This window comes from Biomphalaria glabrata, chromosome 9 (assembly GCF_947242115.1).
Source record: "Biomphalaria glabrata chromosome 9, xgBioGlab47.1, whole genome shotgun sequence".
In the NCBI taxonomy this organism is placed as follows: domain Eukaryota; kingdom Metazoa; phylum Mollusca; class Gastropoda; family Planorbidae; genus Biomphalaria; species Biomphalaria glabrata.
In genome coordinates, this window is record NC_074719.1 from 20,824,419 (window position 1) to 20,843,292 (window position 18,874).

The 18,874-nt window shown below is 37.7% G+C and overlaps 2 protein-coding genes and 1 long non-coding RNA gene across 10 annotated transcripts in view; 2 read left to right on the forward strand and 1 right to left on the reverse strand.

Annotated features, from left to right (window-relative positions):
- Positions 1-1,480, forward strand: part of LOC129928061 (uncharacterized) — a 3,677-nt gene extending 2,197 nt beyond the window's left edge. For all 4 annotated transcript variants that reach the window (XR_008779656.1, XR_008779653.1, XR_008779655.1 and 1 more), the window contains exons 3-5: positions 3-102; positions 527-640; positions 1,313-1,480. This is a non-coding gene — a long non-coding RNA (uncharacterized LOC129928061). The remainder of the gene's footprint in view (positions 1-2; positions 103-526; positions 641-1,312) is intronic.
- Positions 1-5,146, reverse strand: part of LOC106060183 (probable RNA-binding protein 18) — a 21,696-nt gene extending 16,550 nt beyond the window's left edge. The window contains exon 1 of one of the 2 annotated variants that reach the window (XM_056040200.1): positions 5,008-5,146. The gene's annotated coding sequence lies outside the window, so the exon portion shown is untranslated. Of the gene's footprint in view, positions 1-4,890 lie in introns of both variants that reach the window. The other variant, XM_056040201.1, reaches the window with a different exon arrangement.
- On the forward strand, positions 4,950-16,545 carry LOC129928060 (uncharacterized). Of its 4 annotated transcripts, none has more exons than XM_056040196.1 (3): positions 4,950-5,036; positions 5,978-6,112; positions 15,401-16,545. In XM_056040196.1, exons 2-3 carry the CDS (start codon positions 6,109-6,111, stop codon positions 16,360-16,362), a joined length of 966 nt encoding a protein of 321 aa, XP_055896171.1. In that variant the 5' UTR covers positions 4,950-5,036; positions 5,978-6,108; the 3' UTR covers positions 16,363-16,545. The 4 variants fall into 4 exon arrangements, with proteins under 4 accessions (XP_055896171.1, XP_055896170.1, XP_055896172.1 ...); XM_056040195.1 differs by lacking the exon at positions 4,950-5,036 and adding an exon at positions 5,178-5,247; XM_056040197.1 differs by lacking the exon at positions 4,950-5,036 and adding an exon at positions 5,242-5,272.
- The last annotated feature ends 2,329 nt before the right edge of the window (positions 16,546-18,874 follow it).

The following is an 18,874-nucleotide window of genomic DNA, read 5'->3' on the forward strand; positions in this document are numbered from 1 at the left end:
AGAATGCCAGTTTTCTTTAAGGGCAGCTGACAATAAGAATTGTCTATGTATGCACAACAGATGCTGTTCAATATCTTTTCATGAGGAAGCCTGCTCAAAAAGGTACGAAGAATAAATTTTTCTTTAAGATTACTGATCAGTGACACACACCCCCCCCCCCCCCCCCATCCCCCCAAACCAAATGAAAATTTTAATGAGATCAAATCGATTAAATAAAGAAAATGTAAAATAAATGTTAATCTTGTGAAACAATGTTCGAGAGCAATATCTTCAGCTTTTTGTAATTTCACTGAGATTTAAGTTCATTATTAATTTGCATAAAAAATTATAATGAACATTTATACAATGAAAATAGGGCCTACATAGAATTGTTTTTGACCTAATGTCATTATATAGCAACAATCCTTCTTGTATACCTTACCTTAAACATTTTGTGTTTTGCCTCTATTGTAATATTATTTTTTTTTGCATTCTTTAAACATTTTTTATGTTTTTATTTATTTATTTATTTATTTTTTTTTAACAGATCGCCACATTTTCTTTAGGGGAAGTTGACATTAATCTTTTAGGTTAATAATAACCTATGCATGCAGTACAGATGCTGTTCATCATCTTTTCATAAGCAAGCCTGCTCAAGAAGGTAAGAATTAAATTTTGCTTTTAGATTACTGATCAGCAATCTGAAAGTAAATTGTTAATGGGATGGAATTTATTAAATGTAAATAAAGAAATGCTATCCTAATTTTGAAATATGCTGGTTGTGGTTTTTTTTTTAATGTTTTTTTTAAGTTTCACTGTGATAATTGTTTATTTTAATTCTAGAATAACTTTTCAGCCAACTTATTTTTAAAATTACCATAGAACTCTAATTACAACAGAATATAGTTGTATTAGTAAGAGCCTGTGATAAAGTTAATATAAATAAATTGGACAAAATATAATATTGAATGAATTGAAGCCTAGCTCGATCTAGTCTGCCATTGCACTTTTAGCATAGTCAAATACCAGTGCCACATTTGCTGACACCAATTCATAACATTTAATTTAAGGAGAAGATTGAACTCCAAATTTTGAAATACCATTAATTTTTGTGTTGCTTAATAGGCTTTAGAAGCAACCTAATTTTTGAGCACCGTTTATCATCAAGGGCTGGAAATATAACCGTTAAATAGTATGTCCACATAGATAAATGTAATAGATAAATGTAAGGTCTTCTGATGTTTAATTGTTAGATTCTTTTTATTATTAATACAGCTTGAAGGTAGTTTTATTACATGACTATAATATTTATTTGTTTGTTTGTTTGTTCCAGCTGCTGCATGGAAGTCAAAATATGAATTATTGCCACCAGTCTTGAAGTCAGCTTGTAAAGAATGCTAAGAATTGAATGAAAATGCTGTCTTGATATCTTGTTTGTGCTGTTATATTTGTCTTTTGTGTTGGTTAATTATTCCATGAATAAAAAATAAAAAAAAGTTAATTGTGTAAGTTTGATTTAAGAATAAATGATCAGAGCATGCAAGTCTTCTATAGTACGTTACCAAAAATTGTATTGTTTGATAGTGTTCAAACCCAAAAATGTAATTTAACTTGTCCATTACTTTATAAATATGTTGACATTATTGCTAGATGTATATAGAAATCATGCACTGATTCAATTATTATAATTTCCAAACAATTATGTCAAATAATTCTATTGCTAGATCTAAATCATCAGTGTGAAAGTAGACCTATGTAAAAGGTTAAAAATCTCATACTAAACCATTGAGCTGCATTTGAACAAAAAGGGCATTATAAACAAAAAATCACTAATGAATTTGTTTTAAACTACAGTATTGAAAAACATTCAAGATTATTCCTAATTAAGCCATAATAAAATTTAATGACTGAACCATCGGAGACAGTATTTGCATGATAATACCTAATTGAGCCCTAATAAATATTTCAGTTACTAAACCATTAGGGCCAGCATCGGACCGATAATGGCACAATAAGGGTTATCCCTAATTGAACCCTAATTAATATTTCAATTACTAAACCATTAGGGCCAGCATTGGACCGATAATGGCACAATAAGGGATATCCCTAATTGAACCCTAATAAATATTTCAGTTACTAAACCATTAGGGCCAGCATCGGACTGATATTGGCACAATAAGGGTTATCCCTAATTGAACCCTAATTAATATTTCAATTACTAAACCATTAGGGCCAGCATTGGACCGATAATGGCACAATAAGGGTTATCCCTAATTGAACCCTAATAAATATTTCAGTTACTAAACCATTCAGGCCAGCATCGGACCGATATTGGCACAATAAGGGTTATCCCTAATTAAACCCCAATGAAAATCTCAGTTACTAAACCATTGGGGCTAGTATGGGCTTGATTTGGGCGCGATTCTGGAAATCCCCAATGAATCCGGAAGTGGGTTTACCCATACTGGGCCGATATTGGCACGATTAGGGTTGCCCGTATTGGTCCCTTATGGGAACTTAATGACGCCAATGTGCAAACGGTATGCGCGCCCATTAGGGCCCGATTTGGGCTATTTAGGGCTGCAATTAGGGCAAAGGGGGATAACCCTAATTGAAACTGATACTGGGCCGTAATGGGCATGTTTATAGGGTAATTTTGATATTTTGATATCATCTGATTTGATGGATTATCACAATCAGTGTTGTCAACTCTCTTGGGCTGTTTGAGGTGCTGCTGTTAAGTGCTTGCAGAGTGGATTGGGAGTCTGTAAAGACAACAATATCTGATGGTGATTGCACTCCTTCATATAATTTGTTTTCCACTGTCTGTAGTGCTATGGTAATTGCCTCAATTTCGGCTTGAAAGTTTGAGCAGTAATCGCCTCAGGGTGCACTTATTTCAAAGTGTTTATTTTTAGGCGAGACCAGGAAGGTACAAGACCAGCATTTGATGGTGGCTTTGAAGGCTGATCCGTCTGTATATATATGGATAGCTGTTTTTGGTGTGCCAACTTTGAGCTCCAGTAGATTTGATTCTTTTGTTAAGGTGTTATTTAGTAAATGTGTTTTAATGGTAGGTTGTTTGTAGTTTATTCTGGGCATTTTGTTTGGGGTTAGGGTTAGGATTATTTTTTTTCTGTTATTGGGTAGGTGGTGTTTTAGGGCTAGTTAGTCAGTAAGTTGGATCAGAGTTTTTTGCTTTTTCTTGGTTGTTTTTCTTATTTCTCTGTGTTTATAGTTTATTAGGATGATCGTCCTCCAATCTTTTGTATCTCTCAATAGCTTCTAATGCTGCTCTGTTGCACCTTAACTTAAGAGGTTCAATAATGGAGCCTATTTCACAGGCACTAGTTCTCATACCTCCACTAATTAGATGCAAGGCTTGGTTTTGGATTGTGTCTAATGATGATTGATAGGTTTTGTTGGCGGCTACTTGTATGGAGAGACAGTTATCCATTACAGATCTGACATATCCAGTGTATAACTGTCTTAAGGTTTTCTTTTCAGCTCCCCAGGATGTTCCTGCTAGGTGTTTTATTATGTTAAATCTTTGTGATGCCTTTTTTTAAAAATCTGCCATAAAGTGTTTTAGAGACAATCTTTGGTCTAATTTTGGAGCTACAAGCCAATGACCAACCAACAACATGTGTCCTGTTCTTAGTTGGAAGATAGTAAATTGCTCTTTGCAAGGGAGGAAATTGATACTATCCAGTTTTTTTGGTGTGGTCATTTCTTTGTGATAGGGCTGCCTGTACTTTCTGATGCCCAATGGTTGAGCCACTCCTCTTTGTGATTGCTGGCTAACATTGACTTGAGAGTTAGGTAGTTTACTGGTCTGTTTAGTTTTTCTATCAATCAGCCTTTTCCTTTTCCATGATGCCTATGTGCCCAGGGATCCATTGTAGTATGTCTGTTACATTAAATTTTAATACTATATGATGGATTATCATGATTAGTGTTGTCAACTCTCATGGGGTAGATGAGGTCTTGCTAGTGACTGCTTGAAGAGTGGACAATATTATCTGGTGGTGCTTGTGTTCTGCCATAGAGCTTGTTTTCACCTGTCTGTAATGCTATGGTGATCAGGTTTGAGTTCTGCCTCAAAAAGTTTGAGCAGATATATCACACTTATCTTGAAGTGCTTATTTTCAGGAAAGATCAGAATGTCTTTCTAAAGATGTTTGGAAGCTTATTTTGATAGATCCACCAGCCTACGATCAAACAGGCTCATAATATAGCCTTCATCCCTTATATGGAATTCAAAGAGAGAGCGGAAGAGGGGGAGGCTTCTATAGCCGTCAAATAATGGTCAGAATGTGGTAGAGAACTGAAAATGACGTAAGAAATAGTGTTCATTGTATGAGCGGAAAAAACTGCCATCTGCTTTGGAAAAGCGGAACAAAAATACAGGAACTTATCTAAAATTGGACATACACTGTCCCGAAACATCGTTTTTAGCTCCAAACATAAAAACAAATTAATTATAAACAAAAAAAGCGACGTGTTTCTTAAAGGAGAATTGGATGACCTGTGCCTAATATAAGAAGCTACTATATATAGATTTCTATTTCTTTTTTTCTAGATCTGTAGAGATCTAGATCTAGATTAATCTAGTAGAAATACTAGAATCTCTAGTCTAGTCAAGCCGACAAGCTTGACTTGAAGCTTGCTTAGTCTTAGTGAACTTAGACACACGATTAGTATCATTAGTCAGTCTGGGTCTTGATTGAAACTATTCGAGTCATTTTATCATCACGTCATTCATAGATCTAGAGTCTAGTAGTTACATGATACTTAGCTCTAGACTAGATCTAGTCTAGTAATTTTTATAGTATAATTATTATTATAAAAATAGATCTGTAGATCTAAGTATATATTTTTATATTATAGATCTAGATTTATTAGACTTACACCATTTTTTTTATAAGGACCTGTTTAAGATAATCTCCCTTGTTTAACCTTTTTTTTTTTTTTTTTTAGGATTTGGCAACTTCTGTCAAATGTACTAGATCTAGATCTAGAAATTACCTTTATTCTAAGGGTTAGTAATCTTAGAGGTAAGGAAATTTAATTTTGTAACTAGGCTTGGAGCGCTTTAGACTTTAGGGTAGTTTACAGTCTTTGTGTGAATAAAAATCAAAACACATAAAAATAGACAACACATAAGCTGAAAGTATTATATATATAGACAAGGGTCACATGACAAGGGGGGTCATTCTGCTTTACTTGTAACTTTGTCAACAACAATATTGAAGTCTAAAGTTACAAGTATGAGAGAATCTTTTAATCTAGAGTAATCTAAACTATAATTTAGTCATGCTGCTTTTTCTGCATACCATATAAACATATTCTTTTTTAATCTAGAATAGATTGACTAGATCTACAATCGAATAATTAATACCTATACATTACTAAGATAAAGATTCTTAGTCTTACTCTTTAACTCTTACTTAGACTTATTATACTGAGTCCTGAGTCTTAGTTGGTACTATAACTTTACTTTAAACTATAACTGAGAGTATAACTATTAACTATATAACACTAGTTATCATCATCATGACACGGTGACTAGTAGTAGTACTACTAGAATAGTAGTATAGTATAATTATATAATAGAATAATAGTCTTCTATAGTAATACTATGACTAGTGACGAGTAGTGTGACTATATGATAGAAGATCTATATATCATTATATGACTAAAGGATAGTTACATAGTATATCATAGTATATGATATACTCGTATAGTGTATACACTGTAAAGTAATTATAATAATAATATTATAAATATAATTAGGTCAGGTACTATGACTATGATCATGTTTGAGCTGGCGTATTTATAAACGGCCGCCATGATTGAATGATGATAGCAACAGCTAGTACTTGAGCTACTACGGAAAAAAATGTTAAACTTTATAATTAAATTATTAATTAACGAAATATAAATTATGTAATGCAGTAAACATGTAGTTAAATTATGATATTTTTTGTATTTAAAGGATTCACAAGAATGAAGAACACTGAGAGAAGAAGTTAATGAAACATTCCAGTGTAGAAATAGATACCATTTCAATTCATTGTCACTTCGGATTGAATTACTGTGTGAATATTGATTATTTAATAAGAAGACATGGGTAAAGTTGAAACATTCCTGACTTATTATTTTAAATCCTAGTAGACCACACAGCAACCAACCAACTAAATACATGTCTGTAATAAAACAGCAACACTGTCCAGATCATAAATATATATAAATAATTTTAAAATGTATGAAAAACATTGTTAAACATTAATTAGACAATTATAGCTAATTAATTAGTTGTATTGTCTCCCTTGAAATTTTATCCAAGCTGTTGGTGTTTTGTGTGTCTATATGTTCTATGTAAACATATGCCCCTGCGACCGCAGCTGTGTATCAAGGATTGGCCTCTTTAATCACACAAGAATTTGCAAAGGGAAAAGATCATTCCTTTAGAAGTAAAATGCCACTGATGTTCTATGTCTATATGTGTTCTAATCAACAGCAGAAGCATTGACTGGCTTGGTCACTTACATAGAATGCCACTTGGTCGACTTCCACTTGTACAAGACATTATGTATGGTGATCTTACAGAAGGCAAGAGAGCAGCCGGTCCTCCACTTCTAAGGTATACTGACGTGTATGCAAATGCGACGAGAAGCTCGTCAAAATCTACACTAACAGCTTTTGACAAGATGCTGTTAATAATCTTGATTACCAAAATTCATGACCTCATCTATTTTGGTCAGAATCCTTTTGTGCACAAAGCGTTTCTTGACAGGAATTACTTGGTTTATTTTGCTTCGATGAATCGTTGTTGCCCTTTTATTTTTTTTCATGTCATACTTCTGGCTCTATTAGTTGCTATTGAAATGATTTTATTTAAATCAATCTTATTGTCTTCAAGGTATTTTTTCAAGGCATTTGCTCTATTGTCACCTCTAGTTTGTAATGAGTCCTAGAAGTTCTTCTTTTGAACCTTGGGAAGACATATACCTGACAAAATTGGCAACATGTGCCGTGTCTTTATGTTCCAAGACTCATCTATAGCAAGTGATAAGGCAAATATGTTACATATGAATATACTTTAGCTATTCTATCTTGTTCTGATTTAGCTGATAGTGGCAAATCTTTGATTCTTTTCAAGATTTCTGGTTTGTTTTTGAAATCACAAAACAGTTCTTCCAATGCACGTAGGAAGCAGTCTTTGACATACTCAACATCTGTAAATGGTTTGCCTTTTTGTGCAATTGTAGAGGTACGCAAAGCTTGCCAGGATAACATTACTTGTAGATTACTTTTAACTTTAAGAAGATAATTCACTTCTAACTCATCTACTTGAAACAACAAACTATACTTCACAATCAAAGCATGTGGTTAAGATGCGTCAAAGCGAATTAAAACCTACATAGTATCATCTGATGACGGCATAGAGCTTCCAATGGACTGACAACAGTGACGACGTGTGTAATGGGTGAGGGGTGTGATGAAAAGCGAGTACAAGTGGCTGAGAGATCGAATCGGCACCTTATCTTTGTTAAACTATTCTGAAGTATTTTTTTTTAAAATGTTTCGATAAAATAAATAATATTTGCATATGGAACTAAAGAGCCGCAGCTTCACATACAAAGAGCCGCATGTGGCTTGCGAGCCACAGGTTGCCGATCCTTGCTCTAGACCACACTAGATGGAAAGAGACAGTGACCAAGAAAGCTATGGATAGCGAAAGAACATGGGCCCTAGAAAAAAAACGGACAATGCAAAAAAATGGCCAGCTCCTCTACCACTGAAGCAAAAGCCACCTTAACCTGCGATATTTGTGGACGGGAGTGTCTCTCCAAAATAGGGCTCCACAACCACAAGAGGAAGTGTGTGAGATGAACCATAGCTGTTCTAAGACTGAAGGAGGCCAATGAATGAAATAATAGTCTGTATTTTCTATACAATTATACATTTCAAGCTAAGTGAAAGTTTTTATACAAAAAAATATGTTAAGTGAAATGTAAGATGAATGTGTTTGTTTTATAGAAATTAACCCTGTTTAACCAGTTTCAATGGAACTTTCCATGAGTAGTCCTTAGACCATTGCAGAGTCCATTAACATTTTCTGCATTCCCTAAAGGGTTTTAAATTTAAAAAAAAAAAAATTAGTTTTTAATTTTTAAATGTACATGGGCAACGCCATGTATTTCTGCTAGTTAGTAAGCAATTGGATCAAGTTGTATAGTGTGATGTACTTGTTCAGGCTGTCTTGAGGTCAACTATAGATGACTGTTGAATTTTAACCAATTACTCTACAAGCATTTGAGTTTTATTGTTGGGGTGTATTCAATGTAGTTGATCAACAATACAGAATAAACAAGACGATCGATTTAACGAGTAAAGAGATGTAGTCAACACTGATGAACAATTTATCCTATATTTATTCTAATAAAAAGCCACAGTAAAGTCTCTGTCAACTAAACACGTCTTTACCCTAGAGGATTCTATCACTAACTGACTTTCCGGTCTCTAACACAAAATATCCCAAACATCACTAGTCCCGTTCAATATACGTCTTCTATGGTGCATCGCTAAATAACTAATACTATAAATAAGGTGTCTAACAGATTCCTCCCCCCCCCCCCTTGAAAAAAAAATATGTCAATATTTTTCCACTACTGTCAAGTCTTACAAGGGCATTTGCAATTTATGGGGAAGACAACAAACATAAAATCTTTACATCTTCATCTTGGCTTGACAGTTCATGATGTTCATGCCAATGTTCATATCATTACACTGTGTAGATCGTCCCGAGACATGACGTTAAACTGCGCTCCTCTTTCCTTAGCACTTTTGGAGCTCAAAAGTGCCCTACTTCTTTTCTATCATTGTGTCTGCCTCCTCTTTTCCTAAGTCTGCCTTCATTGATCATCACACTGTCTCCTTAACTTTAAATTCTCACTACGTCCTAGACCAGTCCGTTTGCCGTGGACTGCGACGGGTAAGGGGGGATAAAGAGATCCTGGTGTTTGAGTGGTGGCTATCTGAGGATAAACCACAACAACACAATACTTTGGCTCCAAGTTCCCCTAGACCTGAGACCCAGATGGCCCGCTCTGGGTCAACCGGCTGGTCATGCCGAGCTACCAGCATAGGTCGTCGACCTATGCTGGAGGGCGGTGGCTGGAGGGTCAATCAGGGAGCTGCTGTATCGGACACATGTCCGATGTAGCAGCTGACTGAGTATAGCACCTGTGTAGCCCTGGCGGGCTCATTCTGGACATCCGAATGGCCCGTCCCCTTGTTGGACTCGATGGCGGGTGGGGAGCACAGGTGCCGAATTAACCAAAATATATATGGACAAAAAAACACACACAAAACTACTTGCCCCAGACCTATGTCTGGGCAAGAAACGACGAATTGACGATAAAAAAGAGGAGGTCCCAAAAAGCTGTGCCACCTGGCCATCATTTCTGGTGGTTAGATGCACAGAGGAGGGAAAAAGCCTGACCAAGTTGAGCCCTTTTATTATCTATAAGGGACTCAAGTCAGTAGTGGGAGAGCCCAAGAGTGTGTCTAAGCTACACAAAACAATGGAACTCCTTGTAGAAGTAGATAGCAAGACACACTCTGATGGGCTTTTAAGATGCAGAAGACTCTGTGATCTCCAAGTGGAAGTCATGCCACACAAGAGTCTGAACACCAGCAGAGGTGTAATCAGCTCTAGGGACCTACTGGAATGTTCCGAGAAGGAAATAGTGGAGGGCATTGAAGGAGTCACCCATGCCCGGCGCATTACCAGGCGCAGGGAGGGTGAGGAGGTCAAAACCGCCACTATTATCCTCACATTCGGAACTAGGACACCGCCAGAGTATGTGAAGGCAGGATACCTACGAGTTCCAGTGAGGCCCTACATACCTAACCCCATGAGGTGCTTCAAGTGCCAGGGTTATGGACACGGCGCGGCAGTCTGTAAGAGGAACACTGTGTGTGCCAGATGTGCTGGAGAGGGTCATGAGGACAAGGGCTGCACAGCCCAGTTCAAATGCCCAAACTGTCAAGCTGGCCACTCAGCCTACTCCAAGGACTGCCCTGTGTGGAAACAGGAGGTTGCCGTGCAGGAGTACAAGGCAAGAAACGGATGTACCTTTAGCCAGGCGAAATCGGCTGTACTGGCCCTACCCAAGGGCCAATTCGGCTTGACAAAGACCTACGCCCAGGCTGTTGCTAAGAAAGGAAGATCCATAGCCACACAGACGGACACATTGACCCCACCACCCCCTCCTCCTCCCCCAACTCAGAAGAAAACACCGCCAAAGAACACACCTCTGAAGAAACAAGAAAGCCCTGTTGTCATGCTAAAGAACAGGTTCTCTGTGCTCGCTGATGAGAGCATGGAGACTGAGCAGCATGTCAAAACCAATACTCCGGGAGAACCCGGAGACATCATGTCTGACACAGGTTCTCCTCAGAGAACCCAGCCAGACACCCCAACCTCTACTGAGTTAGAGGTTGACCAACTCCCTAAGGGGAGAAATCAAAGCGGAGAGGATGCCCGAGGTGAGAGAGGAGGAAATAACCTCCGCTCTAACCAGAGGGATCTCCCCTCTCCAGAGAGAAAGACTTCCCCCAAAAGGGGGTTGTCCTCCTCTCCATCCAAACCCAAGAATAAAAATACCAAGGTCACTGGAATAAAGGGAAACCCCTCCGGGGGCCTCCCAAGGCCAAATAGCTCCAAGTAGGTCATCTAGAATAAGCCATGGATTCCAGAATTGTACAGTGGAATTGTAGAAGCCTCAAGGCCAATTACGAGGAAATGCAGCTACTGATGGACTCTGAGACTCCTGTAGCTGTCTGCTTACAGGAAACATTTCTAAAAGATTGCATTAGCTTCCGAAGCTACCGTGCTTACACCAAGAATGTTGAGGATGCAGAGAGAGCATCAGGTGGAGTCTGTATCCTTGTGAAGGATAGCATCCCCCATGAGAGGGTAGAACTACAGACCACACTACAGGCCGTAGCAGCTAGGATAACCCTTCACAAGGTTATCACTTGCTGCAGCCTGTATCTACCACCAGGCGCTCCATTAAACCGAACAGACATGGAGGACCTATTGAAACAACTCCCCCGGCCTTATTTAATCCTTGGGGATTTCAATGCCCATAACACCATGTGGGGATCCAACAATACCGACACAAGAGGTCGTATGCTGGAGGATATCTTCCTCCAACATGATTTATGCATACTTAATGATGCATCACCGACCTACTTGCACCCAGGAACTGGATCATTCACATGCATTGACCTCACCGTATGCGTCCCCGGACTACTGGACGATTTTAAATGGTCAGTTAGCAATGATCTACGGGGAAGTGATCACTTCCCAATCATCATTACTAACAATCTCCCTTCATTGGGACGACCTCAGCGGTGGAAACTGAATAAGGCCGATTGGGAACAATTCCAAAAAAGATGCTCTGAGGATATCACAGAAAATATCCTCCATGAACAGAACCCAGCTGATACCTTTACTAGCAAGCTACTAAGTATAGCCAGGAAAGTTGTACCCCTAACCTCTGCAAATCCAAAACGGCCTAGCAAACCATGGTTTGATACAGCTTGCAAAAGTGCTATTGGTGATAGGAAAAAACGACTGGCTGCATTTATAAAGAATCCTTCCCAGGAAAACCTAAAGCTATTCAGGATAGCTAGAGCAAAGGCTAGACAAACCATACGGTCAGCCAAAAGGAATTCCTGGAGAAGTTTTGTCGGCAGTCTGGATGCCAAAACTTCTGCTAGAGCGGTTTGGAAGGCAGTAAGGCGAATCAAAGGGAAAGAATCAAATGCAATAGGGCATTTGAAAAACCAAGGACGAACTGTCACGTCCCCCAGAGAAATAGCTGACTGCCTTGCATCCTCAATAGCAGAAAAATCATCCACTGCACACTACACGCCAGAGTTCCAAAAAGTCAAAACCAGGGAGGAAAGACACCCCATTGATTTCAGGTCAGAGAACAATGAAGACTACAACAAACCGTTCTCGCTTGAGGAACTGAGGGAATCGCTGGACAAGTCACATGACACAGCGCCTGGAGAAGACGAAATCCATTACCAGTTCCTCAAGCACCTTCCCGAACCCTCATTGGCAGTCCTACTAGGGGTCTATAACTGTGTGTGGCAAACAGGCGCTTTCCCAAACAGCTGGAGGAAAGCCACAGTTATACCGATACCTAAACCGGGAAGAGACGGCTCTGACCCAGCTAACTATCGACCAATAGCACTAACAAGCTGCATCTGCAAAACCATGGAAAGAATGATTAACAGTAGGCTGGTCTGGTACCTGGAAAGGAATAAAGTGATCTCAAACTACCAGTGCGGATTCCGGCAGGGGCGGACAACAACTGACCACCTGGTAAGGCTGGAAGCTTATATTAGAAATGCATTACTCAGAAGATAACATCTAGTAGCTGTATTCTTCGATATAGAAAAGGCCTATGACACAACCTGGAAACATGGCATTCTACGTGACCTGGCGCTTATGGGGCTTAAGGGACACCTCCCCCGTTTTGTGGAGGAATTCCTGAAAGATCGAAAATTTCAGGTCCGAGTGGGCAACTCCGCTTCTGACACTCATGACCAGGAAATGGGTGTACCCCAGGGCAGCATTCTGTCAGTCACCCTGTTCAACATTAAAATAAATAGCATCATAAATGCGCTGTCCCCTGGCATAGAGTGCTCTTTGTATGTTGATGACTTTGTCATTCTTACTTATGGGAAAAACATGAACACCTTAGAAAGGAAATTACAGTTATGTTTAAACAAAATTCAGGGTTGGGCAAACTATAATGGTTTCAAATTCTCTGACTCCAAAACAGTTAGTATGCATTTTTGTAATCTAAGGGGGCTCCACCCAGACCCTGAACTATTTATACACAAAAAGAAGATCCCTGTCGTGAAAACTACAAAATTTTTAGGCCTCACCTTAGATTCCAAATTTAATTTTCTCCCCCACATTAAGGAACTTAAGAAGAAATGCCAAAAGTCATTAAACATACTAAGAGTACTCAGCCATACGGACTGGGGAGCTGACAGAGATACCTTGCTGCTGCTCTATCGGAGTCTAATTCGATCCAAGCTAGACTACGGATCCATAATATATGGAGCAGCAAGGAAGTCGTACCTAAAAATACTGGAACCAATACAAAATGCTGCCCTGCGTCTCTGTCTCGGCGCGTTTCGTACATCACCTATCCCAAGTCTCCATGTGGAGGCTGGAGAACTCCCCATGGATATAAGAATGAAAAAGCTTGCAATGCAGTATATAGTCAAGCTAAAATCCAACCCCACGAACCCTGCTTTTGACTCCATATTTAACCCCACAGAGGTAGAATTATACAATCGAAGGCCTAACGTCATACAGCCGTTGGGCCTTCGAATGAGAGAACCCATCCAAAATTTAACCCCACCCATTGACCAAATCTCTAAAATAGAAACCCCTCAGAATCCTCCTTGGCTAATGAATAAACCTAAATTAAATTTATCCCTCCTTAATTTCAAAAAAGAAAATACAGACCCAAGCATACTACAAGTCCACTTTAGGGAACTGCAGGAGAGCTACGGAGATTGTGGCACCATCTACACAGACGGATCCAAAATGGAGGGAAAGGTCGCGTGTGCCTGCTCCTTTCGGAACAAAACAATCTCCCGTAGACTCCCCGATGGCTGCTCCATCTTTACGGCCGAATTGCACGCAATATTGCTTGCACTTATGGCCGTAAAAGCATCAGAAAGGAGTAAATTTATAATCTGCTCCGACTCCAAATCTGCATTGCAAGCTTTGGGGCGGATGAAGACTGACATCCCATTGGTACATAAGAGCCTGAAGCTGTTGGACCTAATAACAGCCGACCGTAGGGATGTCACCTTCATCTGGGTCCCCTCCCATGTTGGCATTGAGGGAAACGAAGCCGCAGACAGAGAAGCAAAGAGAGCCCTAAATCATGCGGTGTCAGGAACCCAAATTCCCTACTCGGACCTGAGACAAAGTATTGCCTCTGCCACCTATCGAGAGTGGCAGAACCGATGGGAGGCTGAGACTCACAGTAAACTCAGGCAGATTATGGCGGATGTCAGGTGGCGGCCCACATCTAAGGGTCTGACAAGGCGTGGTAGCACAACCATGTCCAGACTTAGGATTGGCCACACCTACATCACGCACTCTTTTGTACTGAAGAGAGAGGAGCCCCCACTTTGCGAGTACTGTGACTCTCGCCTCACCGTGGAACATATCCTCGTTGATTGCCCCAGATACCAGGATGTCAGGGCGAAACATTTTAGAGCCACTAATCTAAAAACACTATTTAATAATGTCGACCCTGGGAAGGTACTGGGCTTTATTCGGGAAGTGGGGCTATCTACGAAGATCTGATTTCTGAATTTGTGAACATGCACTATTTACATTAGATTTTTACCAAATATTTTAATTTTTACTACCTTTACTTTTTTAACTGTGAATAGACCTTAATTTTAATTATATGACTGTATAGAATCTGGCCCTTGTTGTTTAGAGAGAGAGTAGTCCTTAAGGGACAGCAGGCACGACATGGCCTAAATTGTGCCGATGTGCCTCAAATCAACAAAATCAAATCAAAATCAAATCACACTGTGTAGACTTCCAAAGTTCCAAAATCATCTTCATTTAATAAACAGTTCATCATGAAAATGTGGCATCTCATGGGCACGTCATACAGTATCACCTCTCACAAATGTTCTCCACTGGCAGTAATCTGACAAAATATAATATTTCAAAAACAATTATAAACTTTATTTCCACATTCAATAAGCTTTTCCTTACCACCCTTTTATACGCTTTTGTCCATTTTTCTTTTATACTCACCCTTTTCCATCGACCTAACTTTTGTCAATGATATATGAAATGATTCACAAAAAATATATCCATACTTACTTTCAAATGTTTAACATCAAATTTACTTATCTCCCTTTTCCATAACATGTCATTCTAGATAACAAATCAGCTACAATATTCACAGATCCACTAATAGCTTTCACTTCAAATTTATATTCCTGTAGTGCTAAGAACCATCTATATACACGACTGTTTTTCATACTCTTTTGCTGTATATACTGAATAGGTTTATGATCAGTTAATAATATGGATTTCCTCCCTATTAAGTAACTCTCTAGCTTAGTAATTACCCATATTACAACTAACGCTTCCCGTTCAATGACACTATATTTTTTCTCTGCCTCTGATAATTTTCTACTTACAATAGAAATATTATTTGTTTTTCCCAATAAAACCCTTTGTTGTTGCTTTTTTTAGTGTGTGGGTAGGTCTTTGGAAGTTTGCAGTATGTGCAAATAAAATATTTAGTCTTATTTATTTATTTATTTATTTCAGAGCCTGCAGGTACTGTTGAAATTGAATTATCAGAAGGCAGTGAAGCTGATTTACATAGACATTTGACAAAATGCAAGAAGAATCCAGGTCATAGTGAATTTATCCCCATTGACAAATTCAACATTAACCATCTTCCTGAACGACACCGGGACTCTGACCTCTATGACGTAATTCAATCTGTAGCTGACCTAACTGTGAGAATAAATGTTGAAATGGTTAGTGTAAACAGACCAAAATTGTGGCCTAACTCTAACGTTCCTTATCCTTTATACCAGTTGAGAGGAAAGACTAATTGTAGGACAGGGACAGGGATGGTGTGCAGTGTGGAGCAATATACCACAGGGTGCAGTAAAAATGGACGTAAGCATCTCATGGAGTACAAGACTTGTCGATGTTCTACATGCCAACAAGCAGATGTGCCCAGTAGTGTTTGGTGGGATGTGGTAGTCAAGACAGCAGCCCACGTAGTCTTTGACAAAACTGAAGCTCAGCACTCAGCCTGTAGATTGTTTTACGATTCACAAGATAGTCCGTGTGTCATTCTTGATAACTTGAGCTATGCCACCAGCAGTTTGAACATTGAGGAGGACTGGTGTAATGTAAGTTACATGACCTGTGATACAAAGCTAGCTGATAAATTGCAACAGCTGGTCCAACAGTTTGACAATAACTGGAGGAGAGTGCGGGATAAGTATTGGATATCTAGAGATGAGATCAAGTTAAACTTTATTGTTTCACATCCTCATGGATGTACCAAGCAGGTCAGCATCGGTCATTGGGTGGACAAGCAAAGTGTAGGAGAAAACATTTACAGGTTTACTTACACAACATGCACTTGTCCAGGAAGTAGTGGAGCCAAAATTTTCTGCATTGGTTACTTTGGAATGGGTTGGTATCAGCCTACCCACCGTGGAGCTTTAGAATCTGGAATTAATTACAGTGGTTCTGGTCATGTTGTATGAGTGGGTTATTATCTGCCCAGTCAATGTTATTTGATATTAAGCATGCACATTTGTAAAATAGGTTGTGGAAAAAAAATATATCAAAGTTAGTACAGCTTAAATGGATTGTCAGTTATGATTTATGTGTGATTGCTAAAGATCTAGATATTTATCTCAAATACACAATAAATACATGATAAGGACTGCAGATATCTTTTCATTTGCTTATAGTCGTTTATAATAAATAAAAAATCGTTGTCAAAAAATATTATATTAATGTACAAACTCATACGCGGACCCGTCAGATCCACCTATTCGCAGATTCATTAACCGTTGTAAAAAAAAAGTTTTTTGTTCTGTTTTACATGTTTCTGATATTCCTTCAAAGTTAGAGATAATTGACTTCCTTGTCCAAACCTCCCGCTGGAGGACGGGGGATGGCAGCGAGCAGGGTATGAACCCGGGACCATCAAGATAATCAGTCCAGCACGCTAACCACACGGCCAGGCAGGTTACAAACTAATAGCCTATTATTGATAAAAAGATATATTACACATTACGACATGACATCTACCGAATTTGTACAATATGTCAGACAAGCGATTTCAGATAATCTTTCAGCATTGATTTGAAATTAAAAAAGAAAATAACAGATATCATGCTTGTACTTCAATGCCTCGAATCAGCACAGTTGACAACAGAGCTATTGGCATCTAAATTTAAATGGAACTATATAATGAGGATGTAGGGTCTACCTAAACTATATATCTACTAGATCACACTTTAAATCTAGAAATTGAAATTCCATATCTTGATCTAGTCTATATAATTCTAAACTAGAAATTCTAGATCTAGAATTCACAAAGATTTTAATTAGAATATAAATATAGATCTAGTTTTAAAAAATCAAGATATAATGTAGAAAATGTAGATCTAGTGTAAAAAATCTAGATTAGATCTAAATCTATGTAATTATGTCTTTTTTAAATACAAGCAAGTTGTCGAGTGTTCATAGACATTGGTGCACCGAGTGAATTCTTTTAGCATTTTATTTAAAGAATTAATTCCATATGACGTCAAAGGAAAAAAAATCCACTACGTCACTCGGCCTAGTTAGACTAAAAATGTCTTCATCAATACGAGCAAGTTGTCGAGGGTTCATATACATTGGTGCACCGAGTGAGTTTTTTTAGCATTTCATTTAATCAATTCAATATGACGTCAAAGGAAAAAAAACGCTACGTCACACAGTCTAGTTAGACTAAAAAATGTCTTCATCAATACAAGCAAGTCGTTGAGGGTTCATATACATTGGTGCACCGAGTTTTTTTAGCATTGCATTTAAAGTATTCATTCACATGACGTTAAAGGGGGAAAAAAATCAGTTATGTCACAATGGGCTAGTACCCAAAAAAATGTCTTTATTAACACAAGAGATTTAACGAGGGTTCATAGACATTGGTAGGCCTACACTAAGATCTAATAGAATTCATTTAAAGAGTATTAAAGCCGCATTTTTTGTACATTTTTTCTGTAAGTCTGTGTCCATCATGTTGATATAAGAAATAACAAACTAAAAGCTATTGAAAATTTGATTAACCTTTAATTTTCCTTTCGAAACATCGCAATAATTTTAAGTATGTATAATAGATTATTCCGGATGTTTGTAAATATATAGTGAGAGAAAAAGAGAATTCCAGATAAGTCTAATATCGTTAATTAAATTTTCGGGATGGTCTCGTATTAGATGTACCATAGCCTTGTTTAGAGATTTTCATACCATATACTTTAGTGTTAGGAAGTTGTTTTCACTAAAAATCGGAACATAATATAAACGATAATTAGATTTTGTAACATTTTAGCTAGAAAATTAAATGAAGTGTAAGAGTGAAGTGAGATTCTACATAAAATATTTTACATAAAGAATCCAGAACAACCTATTTTCGTAAATGAGAAGAAGATTATTTGTTTTATTTATTAGTTGAGGAATATCAAACAGTTATTTGGCGTTAGTCGATTTTTCATATAAATTTCGGAAATTTTCGGCGACAATTTTTAAGAAAATTAAAGTAATGTAGGTCGATTTCTTTTTCAAAACAAAATCCAGAACATTCTTTACCTATTAAAAAACTTTCGTAATGTTTCAGCAAGAAAATTAATTGTAAAATAAGTCTAAAAAGTGATTTTCAATAATCGTTTCTAGTAAATTAGTTTCATATTTGAAAATCCTGAACAACCTTTTGACGATTTTTAAAAAAAAAATAAAGTCATTTGACATAAATTTGTTTTAAGATGAAAATAAGGAACAATTTGATATCGATAATTTAACTATAGTGACGTATTGTCCAGGAATATAAGTTTAATATTGGACAATTATGCGATTTCAAACAATCATTTGACATAATTTGTTTTTCATAAAACAATATCCGGAACAACTTTATTGTTAATGAAATACAGGTCATTATAGAGATTTTCATTTAGCATTTATATGCTATTTACATAAAAAAAACGGAACAACATATTAATGATCATG